General features: G+C 42.6%; 1 protein-coding gene across 3 annotated transcripts in view; it reads left to right on the top strand.

The window, feature by feature from the left end:
- The first annotated feature begins 252 nt into the window (after positions 1–252).
- slc13a1 (solute carrier family 13 member 1) overlaps positions 253–19,595 on the top strand; it is a 72,136-nt gene continuing 52,793 nt past the window's right edge. Inside the window, exons 1-3 of one of the 3 annotated variants that reach the window (XM_067999807.1) lie at positions 253–973; positions 15,355–15,483; positions 15,707–15,843. In XM_067999807.1, coding sequence (XP_067855908.1) covers positions 875–973; positions 15,355–15,483; positions 15,707–15,843 — 365 coding nt within the window. In that variant the 5' untranslated portion in view covers positions 253–874. The remainder of the gene's footprint in view (positions 974–15,354; positions 15,484–15,706; positions 15,844–19,595) is intronic. The other 2 variants (XM_067999806.1, XM_067999804.1) reach the window with 2 other exon arrangements.

The following is a 19,595-nucleotide window of genomic DNA, read 5'->3' as shown; positions in this document are numbered from 1 at the left end:
TGAATTGGAGTTTATATAGGATTGAATTTAGGAAGCTGATGAGGAGAGCATTGGAGTAGTCAAGCCTGTAGGTAATGAAAGAATGGATGAGGGTTTCAGCAGTGGGGGAGAGGTGGAATGCTTAAGGCAGAGGTAGGCAATGTTGCTATGGTGGAATTAGGCTAGGATACCGGCTTTGAAACTCAGATTGGAGTCAAATCGGACACTTCAGATTCAGCCTCAGTGAGCAGCCAGGGAGTGGGATGGAATTGGGGATCGAGGGGAGATAAGGTGCAGAGTTTATGCCAAAAGTACAGTATAAAAAAATATAGGAATTGCTGCATACTGGTGGCAGTGCATGTTGATGTAGATTCATGCCTATGTGTTCTCAATCATAATTTCTTAATCCCAGCTAGCCCATCACAGGTAATTAGAGTTAACATAGCTGTAGTATTCAAGAACTGTCTGCACAGTTGTCTGCAAAGGTGAACAGTGGGTGCTTTACTATATTGAGGGAAGGTACAATCAGCTAAGGCAACCCATTTTTGACATTCCCCAGCACTCAGAAATAGAGCTGCACAGAGCAACAGATTACATGCTTGTTTTCTTAACCCCCTCAAAAAACAGTTGGAGCATTTAAAATCCAGCGTTTCGACGCAGGTCACTGTTACCTATTTCAGTCAGACAGGTAATTTCAGTAATGTGAAATTTACAATACAAAATTTCACAAAATCCCCAATTAAAACAAAGTTACAAATCAACAGTGTTGCAATAAGCAACTGAGAAATCGTTAACTGAAGGTGAGGTGTTTCTTAAAGATTAACTCGTGGAGGACTATTTAAGCCTGTGAAGAGCCTGTCAGAGGCAGATAGAGCTTGTCAACTCATCTCCAGCAATGGGCTTTCTCAGGAATCTTTGGTGCTATCGGAAGTTGATAATCCTTTTACTCACTCCACTGTTGCTCCTGCCACTGCCTCTCATCATCAAGACTAAAGTAAGGGATTTGTTACCCAAATACTTGCTAGCCTGAATAGTTTTGTTTAGTTTTTCCTGCTTTTTTGTTAAACGGTGCTATTAATTTTGTCTGCAATATGTTGCATTGATCTTTCTGCATAGAGACTGCCAACACTTTCTCAGTTGGTAATATCAAAGCATGAATTTAATTTTCAATTGGTTTTATTTTGATTTCGCCTCCCTCCTCTTTGAAACATCTGTGCCAGTTCCCGGTTTGATAATTTCCTTTATTAGTTTATCCATGTTCAGTCTTCTTGAGACAAATTTTCCAAAGTCATATAGTTGGTGTGATGCAAAAACATCTCAAGAACAAAAACTATGAAATTAAAAATGTTTGGAGATCGTGCTCTTTAATTTGACCCTTTAAGTTTCTGATCCGTAGAAGCTGGAGCTACAAAAGTGCGTACCCTCTGTTATTCAGAAACAAGTATTCAAAAAGTTTTCACATTAGAAATCAAGATATCAGTCAAAGATGTTACTGACTGAACATTATATTGGAGGGGTCATGTAGTCGATAAGGCTTTTTAGCCAAATGTATGGCTGGACTGGTTTTAATGCTTGATTTTAATGTTCTCTATGAGGCACGCAATACAGTCTGTGTGTTGTCATCAAACGCAATATGTAATATTGCTGGAGTATAACTTTCCTTAATCATTCATCTCAAAATTAAGATGAACTAGCCAGCCAGTTCTTATTGAAAAAATAGAAATGTCTAACAAAAGAGTTATGTACCTTCTTTCCACTTTGCAAACTTTCTAAATTGAAGCATCTTGAATTGATGTGACACAAAAACAGTAACAGAACACAGAAAATGTTTGCGAGCAAAATATCTTGCATATGAAGAAAATGATACACGGGTGGCTATACAAAGCAACCTTTCTTTCTGTGAGGTTCTCATGATTTAATAAACTGCAAAACTGAAAGGAAACCAGGTTATACATTCCTGAATTCCTAAGTGTGAATTACACCCTTCTCCCAGGTTATTTTTCTGCTTTATATAACGAGATACTAATGTTTTAGTTCAAAGTTCGGTCCTGACTGCTACTCAGGAGTCTATCTCTATGCTGTCTAACTTAATGACTGCTGCATTTTTCCTTCAAAATATTTTTGTTTTATATTCTATTCTGTGACTGTCACAAAACCTAAGGCTCAGAAGACACAAATATAAGTTTAATTTGATGGATAAAGTCATTAAAAAAAATTGTATATTATTGTAATTTTTAATTATTTTCTCAATTTTCAACTTCCTCCTCTTCTCAAATGGCATGATCATGAGAATCTTATCACATTTGGGAAAAATATGCACCAACTTTAATTCTCGGCCCAATTTATTGCTACATCAACACATACATCAACTGTGTGCCATTCCGAAATTGTGATGTTTTCAGTTGGTATCTTTATTCAAATTTGGATTGATTTGGAGTGCTATTTGCAGTGATATAAGAGACAGAGTATAATCAAATGTGGCACTTGGTTAAATCTGTGTACTTCCATTGGGCACCTGGGTTTGAATCCTCCTTGAGCTGTTGGAATAAAATTGTCCTCTCTCTGTTGGCTCAAAAGGTCCCATATGAAATGAAGCTGAGAAAATCTATGTATACTACAAGTTTATTGTTGCCGTGAAGTGGGTTTCAAGTTCATACCAATGCTAAACTTGTATATTGCAAACCAGGTGTTACGGTTTGAACTGACTCTGAAACAAAGCGAAGTGAGACCCGTGATATGCTCCTCCCGCACTATGTGGGAAGTCATGAACACTACCAGTGTCCCTGGTGACCATGTGTGCAGGAAGTGTGTCCAGCTGCAGCTACTGGCTAACGGCATTTCGGAGCTGGAGCTGTGGGTGGATTCGCTGTGGAGCATCCGTGATGCTGAGACTATCGTGGATAGCAAATTCAGTGAGGTGGTCACACCGCAGGTAAAGATTACGCAGGCAGAAAGGAAATGGGTGACCGCCAGGCAGAGTAAAAGGACTAGGCAGGTAGAGCAGGAGTCCCCTGGGGCCATTTCCCTCTCAAACAGATATACCGCTTTGGATACTGTTGGGGGAGATGGCTTATCAGGGGAAAGCAGCAAGAGCCAAATTTGTGGCACCACGGGTGGCTCTGCTACACAGGAGGGGAGGAAGAAGAGTGGCAGGGCTATAGTGATAGGGGATTCTGTGGCCGCAAACGTGACTCCAGGATGCTATGTTGCCTCCCTGGTGCTAGGGTAAAGGATGTCACGGAGCGGCTGCAGGACATTCTGGAGGGGGAGGGTGAACAGCCAGTAGTCGTGGTCCATATTGGTACCAACGACATAGGTAAAAAAATGGATCAGGTCCTGCAAGGTGAATTGAAGGAGTTAGGAGATAAATTAAAAAGCAGGACTTCAAAGGTAGCGATCTCAGGATTACTACCAGTGCCACGTGCTAGTGAGTATAGGAACAGGAGAATAGACAGGATGAATGCGTGGCTGCAGGGATGGTGTAGGAGGGAGGGAATTAGATTCCTGGGACATTGGGACCGGTTCTGGGGAAGGTGGGACCTGTACAAGCGAGATGGGTTACAGCCGAGCTGGACCGGGACCAATGTCCTCACGGGGGTGTTTGCTAGTGCTGTTGGGGAAGGTTTAAACTAGAGTGGCAGGGGGATGGGAACCTGAGTGGGGAGTCAGAAGGGAGTAAAGTTGAGAGCAGCAAGAAAGGGGAAGACCCAGGGGAAATTTACAATACAAATAGTACAAACAGTTGTTCAAGAACAAGTGAAAGGGAAAAGCATAGAGCAGCAGAAAGAAAGTGTACTTTAGACACCACAGATAAAGTGAAAACTAGAAGGTGTAAGGCGATTAACCCAACATCAAAGCTGAAGGTCAGGCTAGGATGTGTGGCCCAACTAAGAGTTCTATATACAAATGCATGGAGTATAAGGAATAAATTAAATGAACTACAGGTTCAAATTCAAATTGGAGGGTATGACATGATAGCTATCACTGAGATATGGCTGCAGGATGGTCAGGATTGGGAACTAAATATATCGGGTTATAAGGTCTACAGGAGAGATAGGAAAAATGGAAGAGGGGGAGGAATAGCCTTAATGATTAGAGATGAAATCACTTCAATGATAAAGGAGGTAAGCAGCCAACAGAGACCTTATGGGTTGAATTGAGAAATAGGAAAGGATCTAAGACTATTGTGGGAATTGTGTATAGGACCCCTGGCAGCAGCTCTGAAGTGCTAGATTGTATAAATGCAGAGATTAGACAAGCATGTAAGAAAGGCATAGTGGTCTTAATGGGGGATTTTAACCTTCACATAGATTGGGAAAAGCAGACTAGCAACTGTCAGAAAGGTAGTGAATTTCTTGAGTGTGTTCGGGATAGTTTTCTACAGCAGTATGTCCCAGAGGCAACAAGGGGGCAAGCCATATTAGATTTAGTAATGAGTAATGAACCAGATTTAGTTAACGGCTTAACTGTGCGTGAACATCTATCCAATAGCGATCATAACATGATCGCATTCAGTGTAATGTTTGAAAGGGAATAAAGTGAATCAGCTGCTAAGATTCTAGACTTGGGTAAGGCCGACTTCAATGGGAAGAGACAGAGACTGTCCACAGCAAACTGGGCAAATCTGTTAATGGGTAAAACGACTGATGATCAGTGGGAAATGTTTAAAGAAACATTTAACGTGATACAGAATCAGTTTATACCCATGAGGGGCAAGAACTCTGCTTGCCAAAAAAAACAGCCATGGACAACTAAAGAGGTAAGGGACAGTACAAGACATAAGGAAAGGGCATACAAAAAGGCAAAAAATGGCATAGATCGTGGCGAATGGGAAAGATACAAAGATCAACAAAGGGTCACAAAACAGATAGTAAGAGCTACAAAAAGAGAATATGAAAAGAAACTTGCAAGGGATATCAAAACCAATACGAAGAACTTTTATAGTTACATTAGGAAAAAGAGGGTGGTCAAGAGCAATGTTGGCCCCTTAGAAACTGAAAGTGGGGATATTGTCATTGACAATGGGGAAATGGCGGACATGTTGAACGATTACTTTACGTCATCATTTACAGTTGAAAAAGAGGATAGCATGCCGGAAATCCCAAGAAAACTCATATTGAATCGGGGACAGGGACTCAATAAAATTAACATAAGTAAAACAACAGTAATGAAGAAAATAATAGCACTAAAGAGTGACAAATCCCCAGGACCAGATGGTTTCCATCCCAGGGTTTTAAAGGAAGTAGGTGAGCACATTGCAGATGACCTAACTATAATCTTTCAAAGTTCTCTAGATTCAGGAACTGTCCCTCTAGATTGGAAAATTGCACATGTCACTCCGCTTTTTAAGAAAAGAGAGAGAGGGAAACCAGGGAATTATAGACCAGTTAGCCTAACATCTGTTGTGGAGAAAATGCTGGAGTCTATAATTAAGGATAGGGTGACTGAACAGCTCAAGAATTTTCAGTTAATCAGAGAGAGCCAGCATGGATTTGTGAAAGGTAGGTTGTGCCTGACAAAACTGATTGAATTTTTTGAAGAGGTGACTAAAGTAGTGGACAGGGGAATGTCAATGGATGTTATTTATATGGACGTTATTTATATGGCATTTGATAAGGTCCCACATAAGAGACTGTTATCTAAGATGGAAGCCCATGGAATTGAGGGAAAAGTACAGACTTGGTTAGGAAGTTGGCTGAGCAAAAGGCGACAGAGAGTAGGGATAATGGGTAGGTACTCACATTGGCAGGATGTGACTGGTGGAGTCCCGCAGGGATCTGTCTTGGGGCCTCAATTATTCACAATATTTATTAACGACTTAGATGAAGGCATAGAAAGTCTCATATCTAAGTTTGCCGATGACACAAAGATTGTTGGCATTGTAAGCAGTGTAGATGAAAACATAAAATTACAAAGCGATATTGATAGATTAGGTGAATGGGCAAAACTGTGGCAAATGGAATTCAATGTGGACAAATGTGAGGTCATCCACTTTGGATCAAAAAAGGATAGAACAGGGTACTTTCTAAATGGTAAAAAGTTAAAAACAGTGGATGTCCAAAGGAACTTAGGGGTTCAGGTGCATAGATCATTGAAGTGTCATGAACAGGTGCAGAAAATAATCAAGAAGGCTAATGGAATGCTGGCATTTATATCTAGAGGACTAGAGTACAAGGGGGCAGAAGTTATGCTGCAGCTATACAAAACCCTGGTTAGACCGTACCTGGAGTACTGTGAGCAGTTCTGGGCACCGCACCTTCAGAAGGACATATTGGCCTTGGAGGGAGTGCAGCGTAGGTTTACTAGAATGATACCCGGACTTCGAGGGTTAAGTTACAAGGAGAGATTACACAGATTGGGGTTGTATTCTCTAGAGTTTCGAAGGTTAAGGGGTGATCTGATTGAAGTTTATAAGATATTAAGGGGAACGGATAGGGTGGAAAGAGAGAAACCATTTCTGCTGGTTGAGGATTCTAGGAGTAGGGGGCACAGTCTAAAAATTAGAGCCAGACCTTTCAGGAGCGAGATTAGAAAACATTTCTCCACACAAAGGGTTGTAGAAGTTTGGAACTCTCTTCCGCAAACGGCAATTGATACTAGCTCAATTGCTAAATTTAAATCTGAGATAGATAGCTTTTTGGCAATCAAAGGCATTGAGGGATATGGGCCAAAGGCAGGTATATGGATTTCGATCACAGATCAGCCATGATCTTATCAAATGGCGGAGCAGGCACGAAGGGCTGAATGGCCTACTCCTGTTCCTATGTTCCTATGACCCCCAAGTCTGGAGAGCCTTGCACTGCGTTACTCCAGTGTCAGGTTGGGCCCTGACTCTATCACAGCACTAGCACATAAGGATGTTCTAGGGGATTATGTTAAGACAGAATTTATATTGAATAGAGTCAAGGAATAGGAAGAGAAATGGTACAATTTTTGGTTTGCATTTCAGGCTACCGAACACTGGAGAAGAGATTGAGGTGGAGATTTGTAGACATTTCTGAAAGGTATACAAGAAAAAGCAAGGCAATAATGTTGGGTGATTTTAATTATCCAAAGGTGGACTAAGATAAAGGTAATGCATGTGGTCAAAGTTGGATACTCTTTTCAGAATGCTTTCAAAACTGCTTTTGAGATTTTCTTAGATATGCAAATTGTTTTGGAGATTAGAGGGCAGCCAATGTAACACATGAGTTTCAAGTCCAACAAGGAAAGAAGCATTGCTTCACTTAGTTCTGGAAAATGAGGGACAAATAATTGATGTGAGAGTAGGGAACAATTGGGAAATAGTTAGATTCAATGAGAAAATAGAGAAGAATAATGAAGAGTCAAAGATAAGTGTGTAGGATTGGAAAGGGCAAAGTTCAGTGAGATAAGAAGAGATCTGACCCAAATTGACTGGGTAGAGAAGTTAACAAACAGGATAATGGATTAGTAATGTGGAATCTTAAAATATGAGATGGATACAGTACAAAATAAATATATTCTTACAAAACAAAAATGGATTGCATGAAAGGATACCGTTCAACGGATAAATACTAAACTGAAACTTAAAAGGAAGACATATTATAAAATGAATGTCAACAATACTAACGAAAATCCTAAGCAATATATAGACAGTGTTATGGGAAGGTTAAAAAGATTAGAAGTGCTGAAAGGGAATATGAAAAAAGGCTAGCAGATAATACAAAAGGAAATTGTAATAGCTTTTGTAAACATATAAAAAGTAGATGAATAATTAAAGAGAGTATAGGATCACTCAGGGATGAGGGGACAATCCAGTTGTGGGCAATGAAGATATAATGGAGATATTAAATAAATATTTTGCATCTGTATTTACAAATGACAGTAAAAGTGAGAATGTAAATGTATTAAAGGAGAATGTGGAGCAATTGCAAGCGATAACTGTAGAAAGGGAACTGGTTCTGAAAAATTAGCAAAATGAAAAGTGGATAAGTCACTGGGTCCTGAAAGCAAGACTCGTGAGAGATGTCAGAGAGGAGATAGCCGAGGCTCTGCTGACAATTTTTCAATCCTAAGATATACAAATTGTGTTGGGGGATTCGAGGGCAGCCAATGTGATGGGATACTTTCCACTTGCCTGGATGAGTGCAGCTCCAACACCATTCAAGGAGCTCGACACCATCCAGGACAAAGCAGCCCACTTGATTGGCACCCCATCCACCACCCTAAACATTCACTCCCTTCACCACCGACGCACAGTGGCTGCAGTGTGTACCATCCACAGGATGCACTGCAGCAATTTGCCAAGGCTTCTTCGACAGCACCTCCCAAACCCATGAGCTCTACCACCTAGAAGGACAAGAGCAGCAGGCACATGGGAACAACATCACCTGCACGTTCCCCTCCAAGTCACACACCATCCTGACTTGGAAATATATCGCCATTCCTACATCGTCGCTGGGTCAAAATCCTGGAACTCCCTTCCTAACAGCACTGTGGGAGAACCTTCACCACACGGACTGCAGCGGTTCAAGAAGGCGGCTCACCACCACCTTCTCAAGGGCAATTAGGGATGGGCAATAAATGCTGGCCTTGCCAGCGACGCCCACATCCCATGAACGAATAAAAAAAATGTAACACCTCAGTTTAAGAAGGAAGAGAAAGATAAATTAGGTAACTAGTCTAAGGTCAGTTGTTGGCAAACAATTTGAAATCGATTGGTTAAATACAGGCCTGTTTGACAAATTTAATACAGCTTTTGAAGGAGTGACTGATTGTACAGATAAAGGGAATGCAACAGATATAGTGCATATGGATTTTCAGAAGGCGTTTGATGAAGTGTCTCACAGGAGGCTATTACAAAAATTAAAGCATTGATGTACGATGTTTGGTACATGTAACACCTAGAGGTCATATCTATGACTGACAAACTCAGCCTCCAGTAAAAGCTCAAGTGCAAATGTTAATTGAGACTGAGATGTGAGTCCAATGCTCAAATGCTGTAGTTACCTGGCCCATTGAACTTAATATAATCTTGTTTGTGCCATGCATAATAATAGGAGAAATCAAACACTGCCAGATTTGAAAAAAGGATGTGGAACCTTATTACAAGGAGAGAAGTTGATATAAGCTTTCTATAATAGAAGGAGCCATTTTTGTGTCATGCTGTGCTATGACAGAGAAAGACAATGTGGGAAGACTGTATTGATGGACAGCAGTTCTGATTGTACAACTGTTGTGCTAAAACTCAGGGTAAATGCAGTTTATTCTGCTTTTAAAATTACTTTTAATAAATGAAGTAAAAGTCATATAATGAAATAGTCATTCTAAAGAAGTGGGTATGGTCTTATATAAAATAACATTTGCATTGATATATTGCCTTATTACGTTGAAGCATTTCAGAGTGCTTCACACAACTAAAGTAGGGGCCATAATCCACCAGCAATAACTCACAAAAGGCAACAAAATGAATGACCAATTAGTTTTTTGTACTTCCTGCTCTTCTTTAAATAGTCCCATGGCATCTCAAATGTCTACTGAAACCATTGGAATAGGCAGATAGGATCTTGTTTTGATGTCTTGTCTGAAGGAATATTGGATTAAAAGGTGTGTATGTTTAAGATCCAGCTTTTACACTGCCTCGGAAAGTCGGGGGAGGTGGTTCAGCTTTTCTTGTTGGATATGGTAGCATAGTGGTTATGTTATTGGACTAGTAATCCAGAGGCCTGGAACAATAATCCTGAGTTATGAGTTCAAATCCTGCCACAGCAGCTAGGGAATTTAAATTCAGTTAAAAAGTTAGTTTCAGTAATGGTGACCATGAAACTAACGGATTGTCGTAAAAACCCATCTGGTTCACGAATGGCCCTCAGGGAAAGAAACCGACTGTCCTTATCCGGTCTGTATTATATGTGACCCCAGACCCACAGCAATGTGGTTGATTCTGAAATGGCCTAATAAGCCACTCAGTTGTACAATGCTGCTACAAAAAGTCATAATAAGAATAAAACCGGATGGATCACTAGGCACCAGACACGACAAAGGTTAAAGGCAAACCAAACCCAATCAACCCTGCAAAGTCGTCCTCACTAATATCTGGGGACTTGTGCCAAAATTGGGAGAGCTGTCCCACAGACTACTCAAGCAACAGCCTGACATAGCCATACTCACAGAATCATACCTTTCAGCCAACGTCCCAGACTCCTCCATCACCATCCCTGGGTATGTCCTGTCCCACCGACAGGACAGACCCACCAGAGGTGGCGGCACAGTAGTATACAGTCAAGAGGGAGTGGCCCTGGGAGTCCTCAACATTGACTCCAGACCCCATGAAATCTCATGGCATCAGGTCAGACATGGGCAAGGAAACCTCCTGCTGATTACCACTTACCGCCCTCCCTCAGCTGATGAATCAGTACTCCACCATGTTGAGCAAGGGCACAGAATGTGTACTGGGTGAGGGACTTCAATGCCCATCACCAAGAGTGGCTCGGTACAACCTATATCCTGAAGGGCATAGCTGCCAGACTGGGACTGTAGCAGGTGGTGAGAGGACCAACACAAGGGAAAAATCTACTTGACCTTGTCCTCACCAATCTACCTGTTGCAGATGCATCTGTCCATGACAGTCCTTGTGGAGATGAAGTCCTGTCTTCACACTGAGGACACCGTCCAACGTGTTGTGTGGCACTACCACCGTGCTAAATGGGATAGATTCAAAACTGGGCATCCATGAGGCGCTGTGAGCCATCAGCAGCAGCAGAATTGTATTCCATCACAATCTGTAACCTCATGGCCCGGCATATCCCTCACTCTACCATTACCATCAAGCCAGGAGATCAACCCCAGTTCAATTAGGAGAGCATGCCAGGGGTGGCACCAGGTGTACCTAAAAATGAGGTGCCAACCTGTTGAAGCTACAACATAGGACTACATGCATGCTAAACAGCGGAAGCAGCATGCTATAGACAGAGCTAAGCGATCCCATCACCATCAGATCAAAGCTCTGCAGTCTTGCCACATCCAGTCGTGAATGGTGGTGGACAATTAAACAACTAACAGGAGAAGGAGGATCCGTGAAGATCCCCATCTTCAATGATGGCAGAGCCCAGCACGTGAGTGCATAAGACAAGGCTGAAGCATTTGCAACCATCTTCAGCCAGAAGTGCCAAGTGGATGATCCGTCTCGGCCTCCTCCCGAGATCCCCACCATCACAGAAGCCAGTCTTCAGCCAATTCAATTCAATCCACGTGATATCAAGAAACAGCTGAGTGCACTGGATACAGTAAAGGCTATGGGCCCTGACAACATCCTGGCTGTAGTGCTGAAGATTTGCGCTCCAGAACTAGCCACGCCTCTAGTCAAGCTGTTCCAGTACAACTACAAGACTGACATCCACCCGACAAAGTGGAAAATTGCCCAGGTATGTCCTGTCTACAAAAAGCAGGACAAATCCAATCCGGCCAATTACCGCCCCATCAGTCTACTCTCAATCATCAGCAAAGTGATGGAAGGTGTGATCGACAGTGCTATCAAGCGAAACCTACTCACCAATAGCCCGCTTACCGATGTTCAGTTTGGGTTCCACCAGGACTACTCGGCTGCTGACCTCATTACAGCCTTGGTCACGTGGACAGAAGAGCTGAATTACAGAGGTGAGGAGAGAGTGACTGCCCTTGACCAAGTGTGGCATCAAGGAGCCCTATAGAATCAGAGAAAGCTTATAGCACTGAAGGAGGCCATTCGGCCCATCGAGTCCGTGCCGGATCTATGCAAGAACAATCCAGCTAGTCCCACTTCCCCCACCCTATCCCTGTAGCCCTGCAAAATTTTGCCTTTCAAGTACTTATCCAGTTCCCCTTTGAAGGCCATGATTGAATCTGCCTCCACCACTCCCTCAGGCAGTGCATTCCAGATCCTAACCATTCGCTGTGTAAAAAACTTTTTCCTCATGTCCCCTTTGGTTCTTTTGCCAATCACCTTAAATCTATGCCCTCTGTTCTTGATCCTTCTGTCAGTGGGAACAGTTTCTCTCTATCTACTCTGTCTAGACCCTTCATGATTTTGAATACCTCTATCAAATCTCCTTGCAACCTTCTCTGTTCCAAGGAGAACAACCCCAATTTCTCCAGTCTATCCACGTAACTAAAGTCCCTCATCCCTAGAATCATTCTAGTAAATCTCTCCTGCACTCTCTCTAAGGTCTTCACATCCTTCCTAAATGTAGTGCCCAGAACTGGACACAATACTCCAGTTGTGGCCAAATCAGTGTTTTATAAAGGATCATCATGACTTCCATACCTTTGTACTTTATGCCTCTACTTATAAAGCCTTGGATCCCGTATGCTTTTTTAACCGCTTCCTCAACCTGCCCTGCCACCTGTGATTTGTGCACATATACCCCCAGATCTCTCTATTCCTGAACCTCTTTTAGAGTTGTGCCCTCTAGTTTATATTGCCTCTCCTCGTTCTTCCTACTGAAATGTATTACTTTGCATTTTTCTGGGTTAAATTTCATCTGCCACATGTCCGTCCATGCCACTAGCCTGTCTATATCCTCTTGAAGTCTATCACTATCCTCCTCACTGTTTACTACCCTTCCAAGTTTTGTGTCATCTGCAAATTTTGAAATCGTGCCCTAGTAATATTGAAGTCAATGGGAATCAGGGGGAAATCTCTCCAGTGGCCGGAGCCATACCTAGCACAAAGGAATATGGTGGTGCAGATTGGAGGCCAATCATCTCAGCCCCAGGACATCGCTGTAGGAGTTCCTCAAGGCAGTGTCATCGGCCCAACCATCTTCAGCTGCTTCATCAATGACCTTCCCTCCATCATAAGTTCAGAAATGGGGATGTTCGTTGATGCTTGCATAGTGTTCAGCTCCATTTGCAACCCCTCAGATAATGAAGCTGTCCATGCCGGCATGCAGCAAGACCTGGACAACATCTAGGCTTGGTCTGATAAGTGGCAAGTAACATTCGTGCCAGACAAGTGCCAGGCAATGACCATCTACAACAAAAGAGAGTCTAACCACCTTCCCATGACATTCAACAACATTACCATCGCCAAATCCTCCACCATCAACATCCTGGGGGTCACCACTGACCAGCCACATAAATAGTGTGGTACAAGAGCAGGTCAGAGGCTGGGTATTCTGTGGCGAGTGACTCACCTCCTGACTCCCCAAAGCCTTCCCACCATCTACAAGGCACAAGTTAAGAATGTGATGGAATACTCTCCACTTGCCCGGATGAGCTCAGCTCCAACAACACTCAAAAAGCTCAACACCATCCAGGACAAAGCAGCCCGCTTGATTGGCACCCCATCCACCACCCTAAACATTCACTCCCTCCACCACTGGCACACTGTGGCTGCAGTGTGTACCATCTACAAGGTGCACTGCAGCAACTTGCCAAGGCTTCTTCGACAGCACCTCCCAAACCCGCGACCTCTACCACCTAGAAGGACAAGGGTAGCAGGCATATGGGAACACCACCACCTGAACGTTCCCCTCCAAGTCACACACCATCCCGACTTGGAAATATATCGCCGTTCCTTCATCGTCGCTGGGTCAAAATCCTGGAACTCCCTACCTAGCAGCATTGTGGGAGAACCTTCACCACACGGACTGCAGCGGTTCAATAAGACGGCTCACCACCACCTTGTCAAGGAGAATTAGGGATGGGCAATAAATCCTGGCTTTGCCAGCGACACCCACATCCCACGAATGAATAAAAAAAAGATAGTCAGTGCTTGGCACTTAGTTGGCACAAATGTTACCTGTCACTTGTCCGCCCAAGCCTGGATGTTATCCAGGTCCTGTAGGTGGGAATGGGCTCTGTCATTATTGGAGGAGTTGTGATTGGAGCACATGAACAATGCTAGCATTGGCAGGGCTATGTGGTGGTCATATTATCAGCTCCATTGTATTTATCAGTTGCATCTCCGTGGAATACAGGGGCTTCTTTAACATTTCATTTCACTGCTATATTTAGCTTAGAAAGAGCCAAACCTGATTCTACCAGGAAGGTTGTATTGGCTCTGGATTCACGCTCAACCTTCTGAACCCCACTGGACCCCATTGGGAAATAATAGTCACTAACATGATTTCCCTCCTCTATGTTAACCCTTTACCTGCTGTTTTTTGTGGTCACTTGCAGATATATAAAGATACATATATAAAAAAACACACCTTACAAAATAAACATTACATATTTCAAGTGCAATTTTTCATTTGTCACCGTGAGCAGCTGCACTCTTTTAAATTACATTTGAACTTATCTTGCTCTAAACTGTTCTTCAAACTGGAATTAATTTTTCTATTAAAGTTGTTAATTTCAGGGTTGTTCTCAAAACAACCTGAAATAAGATTTTTAATGTCAGGGGGGTAAATTTTCATCTTCACTGCATGAGTGGTAATCTGGTGTCCCGCCTTTAACAAAACCTGCCCAATTTTCATTCGATTGAGATCGGATCAGATTCCACAACGGGCGGGCGATCCCAGAATGTCATTTCCAGCAGTGCGTCAGTTTTAAATCTGTAGCAAGTTGAAATCATTCCGATCAGGCAGTTGTAGATGACCAGATACAAATCCCCACACTATCTTGCTGTACAACAAAGAACATGTGTTGTATGATAATGTGGCACTGTCTGATGTACGTAATGTTTCAGGGAATTGTTACCGCTGTGTCGATACTGACCAGGTTTTGCAACCAAGGAAAACAGCATAAATGAATCTGTGAACTAACTTTATATTTCATTCTACATTTCAGTCGGCATTTCACTGCCTGCAGTGATTGGTAGGCCAAGTACAAGTACATTCGGAACCGCTAGTATATCTTGCATCCATATTGTATGTGGACATGAAAAGAGAAAACTTCAACAGATTTGGATAAGGGAGGTCACTTTATGACAGCAATAAAACTCTGTTTTCGGAAGGGCAGTTAAAAATCAGGCACGGCTAATCCTGCGTAGTAGAAACTGATCAATTATCACCCAATGATTGACTAATATTGACAGCAGCATTGACCCAGACCTCTGAACGAAGGAAAAAATAAGTGAATGAAATTGGGGTGAGCCCAGGCATCAGAAGCACCTCTGATTTGGAAGGCGGCGGGGGGGGTGCAAGAACTAGTTTGCTGCTGGCAGATTTAAATGCCTGAAGCAACTTAAGGGGGCAGGCATCTCGAAAAATTGATTAGGAGCAAGTTGAATTTAAAAGTATTGCCTGGAAGGAGTAACCCCAGATAGACAGGAAAACGGGGTTTCTGCCGAAGTTATGGCGGTTGATGGGTAGAACCACCGAGGAGATTCCCAGCGGTATTTGGGAATAAAAGATCAACTTCATTGCCTCTTCGTATGCTTTGAACATGTAACTGTTGATGCTGTTTTTTTCCCCCTCTTCTGGTCATTAGGAATCAGAATGTGCATATACGATGCTTGTGGTCGCGATATATTGGCTCACGGAAGCAATGCCTCTTTCTGTAGCAGCTTTACTCCCAGCCCTCATGTTTCCTCTCTTTGGCATCATGCAGTCCACAGAGGTGAGTAATGGTACAACTTTCTTGGAAATGAACAGAAGTGTACATTCCAATAGATGCATCTTTTCAGCCTTTTTAAGTATTAGCTAATCAACGGTGACTTACACCACAGTTTTGATAATATCAGCAGTATATTTAAAAAATGAGTCACATGTGCACACTCTGCATGGAAGGACAGTTTTCTCCACAAAATTATTTCAAATAACTATTGGATGAATGTTTTCAGGTTGCATCTACCTATTTCAAAGATTTCCATCTCTTGCTGATTGGCGTTATTTGCTTGGCCACATCAATTGAAAAATGGAATCTACACAAGAGAATAGCCCTGAGGATGGTGATATTGATGGGAGTCAATCCTGGACGGTAAAGACTTGTACAGAGAATAATATGAGTTTATTTGATGATAGACAATAATAACGTTGACTAATCTTTCAAACTAGTGCGATGTTTATATCTTGATGCACAGAGTGCCCTCCAATCTTAAGGTTTTCACAGCTGCATGCGGGGAGAATGGCTTCTATTCTTATGGATGTGCAGGTCATTACCACAGATTACTAGCACGCATTAATCACCAAATGCAGCCAAGTGTTAGAAACAATTAATGTATATCACTGGACTATTAATCAATAAGCTCAGCCCGAAAATAGATGGCACTTGTCAGACACCACAGGTGGTCATCCCCATACTTTTGTTTGTGTTGGAACTTGCTGTACTGTACTTCCATCTCGCAAACTGACTGACTGACTAGTTCAGAGGACATTTTAGTTATGAGAACCTGACAGTTTTGATATACCAGTTAATTATGGTTTTGACCTAGGTGCAACAGATGCAGAACAAAATGGACTCTATGGGTAAGATACCTACTTAATTCCAAGAAAGACTGCAATCAGCATGCTATTACCGCACCCCCCCCCCTCCTTTCTACTGTCAGAAAATGGGTGTTATACCATGTCAACTTGTATCACAGCAATCGACAGCCTTTAAAATTAAATTTGTTACATGTCCTGAGGATCAGGTTGTGCATAAGAAATTGGTGGTGAATTTTCAAATACGTTGTTAAAAAGGTGCACTAAAAGAAGGAAAGCTGCATCAAGGGTGGTGAATCTTTGGAATTCTCTACCCCAGAGGGCTGTGGATGCTCGGTCATTGAGTATATTCAAGGCAGAGATCGATATATTTTTGAACTCTAAGGGATATGGGGATCGGGCGGGAAAGTGGAGTTGAGGTCGAAGATCGGCCATGATCTTATTGAATGGCGGAGCAGGATCGAGGGGCCGTATGGCCTACTCCTGCTCCTGTTTCTTATGTTCTTAGTACTACAACAGTAACAAAACATGGAATCAATCTAACAGGAGCCTGATAAAAACAACTTGCATTTTTATAACACCTTTAACATAGGAAATTGTCCTATCAGGACTTAAAAAAAAATCTTTCTGGGTTTATAGGTGTCACTAGCAACGCTGGCATTTATTGCTCATCCATTGTTGCACTTGAGAAGGTGGTGGTGAGTCGTCTTCTGGAACCGTTGCAGTCGGTATGGTGAAGGTGCTCCCACAGTTCTGTTTGGTAGGGAGTTCCAGGATTTTGACCCAGTGACCATGGTTTGCCCTCTCCGATAAGGAACCAGTCTTAATTCCCGGTAGTACTATTGATTATTGAACTAAGCTTAGCCTTAATATTGGGCCAGAATTTGCTGTCAAAATAACGGTGAGGATAATGGCATTCGCCGTTATTTATGGGCAAATGCTACAGCAACTTCGGGCGAGGGGCAGATACGTGATTAAATGCAGATATCCAAAAGTTACTGTCTGAGCTGAACTGCTCCACCGTCAGCTTTGCAAAAATGGCATCTCTCTGTCTGCCTCACCATTGAAATGCATCCTAGGTTGCTGAGGGAAGTTAGGGTGGAAATTGCGGAGGTACTGGCCATAATCTTCCAAACCTCCTTAGATACGGGGTTGGTGCCAGAGGACTGGAGAATTGCAAATGTCACACCCTTGTTCAAAAAAGGGTGTAAGGATAAACCCAGCAACTACAGGCCAGTCAGTTTAACCTCAGTGGTGGGGAGACTTTTAGAAACTATAATCTGGGACAGAATTACCAGTCACTTGGACGAGCGCGGATTGATTAGGGAAAGCCAGCACGGATTTGTTAAAGGCAAATTGTGTTTAACTAACCTGATAGAGTTTTTTGATGAGGTAACAGAGAGGGTAGATGAGGGCAATGCAGTTGATGTGGTGTATGTCGACTTAAAAAGGCGTTTGATAAAGTGCCGCATGGTAGGCTTATCATCAAGATTGCGGCCCATGGAATAAAGGGGGCAGTAGCAACATGGATACAGAATTGGCTAAGTGACAGGAAACAGAGAGCAGTGGTGAACGTTTGTTTTTCGGACTGGAGGGAGGTGTACGGTGGTGTTCCCCAGAGATCAGTGCTGGGACCACTGCTTTTCTTGATATATATTAATGACTTGGACTTGGGTGTACAGGGCACAATTTCAAAATTTTCAGAAGACCCCAAACTTGGAAGGGTAGTGAACAGTGAGGAGGATACTGTCTTCAAGAGGATATATGTAAGGAATCTTACAACACCGGGTTATAGTCCAACAGTTTTATTTGAAAATCACAAGCTTTCGGAGCTTACCTCCTTCGTCAGGTGAGTGACCTTCACTCACTCACCTGACGAAGGAGGTAAGCTCTGAAAGCTTGTGATTTTCAAATAAAACTGTTGGACTATAACCTGGTGTTGTAAGATTCCTTACATTTGTCCACCCCAGTCCATCACCGGCATCTCCACTTCAAGAGGATATAGACAGGCTGGTGGCATGGGCGGACATGTGGCAGATTAAATTTAACGCAGAAAAATGTAAAGTGATACATTTCGGTAGGAAGAATGAGGCGATGCAATATAAACTAGAGGGCATAACTCTAAAAGCGGTACAGGAACAGAGAGATCTGGGGGTATATGTGCACAAATTGTTGAAGGTGGCAGGGCAGGTTGAGAAAGCAGTTAAAAAGCATATGGGATCCTGGGCTTTATAAATAGAGGCATAGAGTACAAAAGTTAGGAAGTCATGACGAACCTTTTATAAAACACTTGTTCAGCCACAGCTGGTGTATTGTCTAGTTCTGGGGGCACCGCACTTCAGGAAAGATGTGGAGGCCTTAGAGATGGTGTAGAAGAGATTTACTGGAATGATTCCAGGGATGAGGGACTTTAGTTATGTGGATGGACTGGAGAAGCTGGGGTTGTTCTCCTTGGAACAGAGAAGGTTGAGAGAAGATTTGATAGAGGTATTCAAAATCATGAAGGGTCAAGACAGAGTAGATAGAGAGAAACTGTTCCCATTGGTGGAAGGGTCAGAACCAGAGGACATAGATTTAAGGTGATTGGCAAAAGAACCAAAGGTGACATGAGGAAAAACTTTTTTACACAGCGAGTGGTTAGGATCTGGAATGCACTGCCCAAGGGCATGGTGGAGGCAGATTCAATCATGGCCTTCAAAAGGGAACTGGATAAGTATTTGAAAGGAAAAAATTTGCAGGGCTATGGGGATAGGGCGGGGGCGTGGGTCTGGGTGGATTGCTCTTGCATAGAGCCGGTGCGGACTTAGTGGGCCGAATGGCCTCCTTCCGTGCTGTAACCTTTCTATGATTCTATTCCATGAATGGCATGAAGTTCCAATATTTGCGCAGTAGATACGCACTAAACTCACCACAGAAAATTAAGTCTTGTCCATTTTAGTCTAAGTACCCTTTTAAGGATGTGATAAGTGTTAATTACTGCCAGTCAACTTCTCTGGCACTGAAAATTAACTCTTTCAAATGTGGAGTCTCATTCCTTCAGATTATAATTGTTGTTCAAGATTTTAAAAGTATAAAATTTAAAAATGTTTTCTTACTTTTCCTTTCTGTCCCTCTTTTCTCTCTCTCTATTAATTCAATCTTTCTTTCCCTCTCTTTATTTCTCTTTCTGTACCTGATTTGATATTGAATTCACCCACTCTAATTTTCACTTCCTTCTCAGTCCTTGCACTGTAAATGACTCAGTCCTTGCAATCTGATTGATTAAGGAGATACCCAGTTGCTTGCCCCGTTCACACAAGTCCCAGATGC

This window comes from Heptranchias perlo, chromosome 18 (assembly GCF_035084215.1).
Source record: "Heptranchias perlo isolate sHepPer1 chromosome 18, sHepPer1.hap1, whole genome shotgun sequence".
NCBI classification, from domain to species: Eukaryota; Metazoa; Chordata; class Chondrichthyes; order Hexanchiformes; family Hexanchidae; genus Heptranchias; species Heptranchias perlo.
The sequence above is the reverse complement of the archived record's forward strand: the minus strand, read 5'-3'. Positions and strand labels throughout refer to the sequence as shown.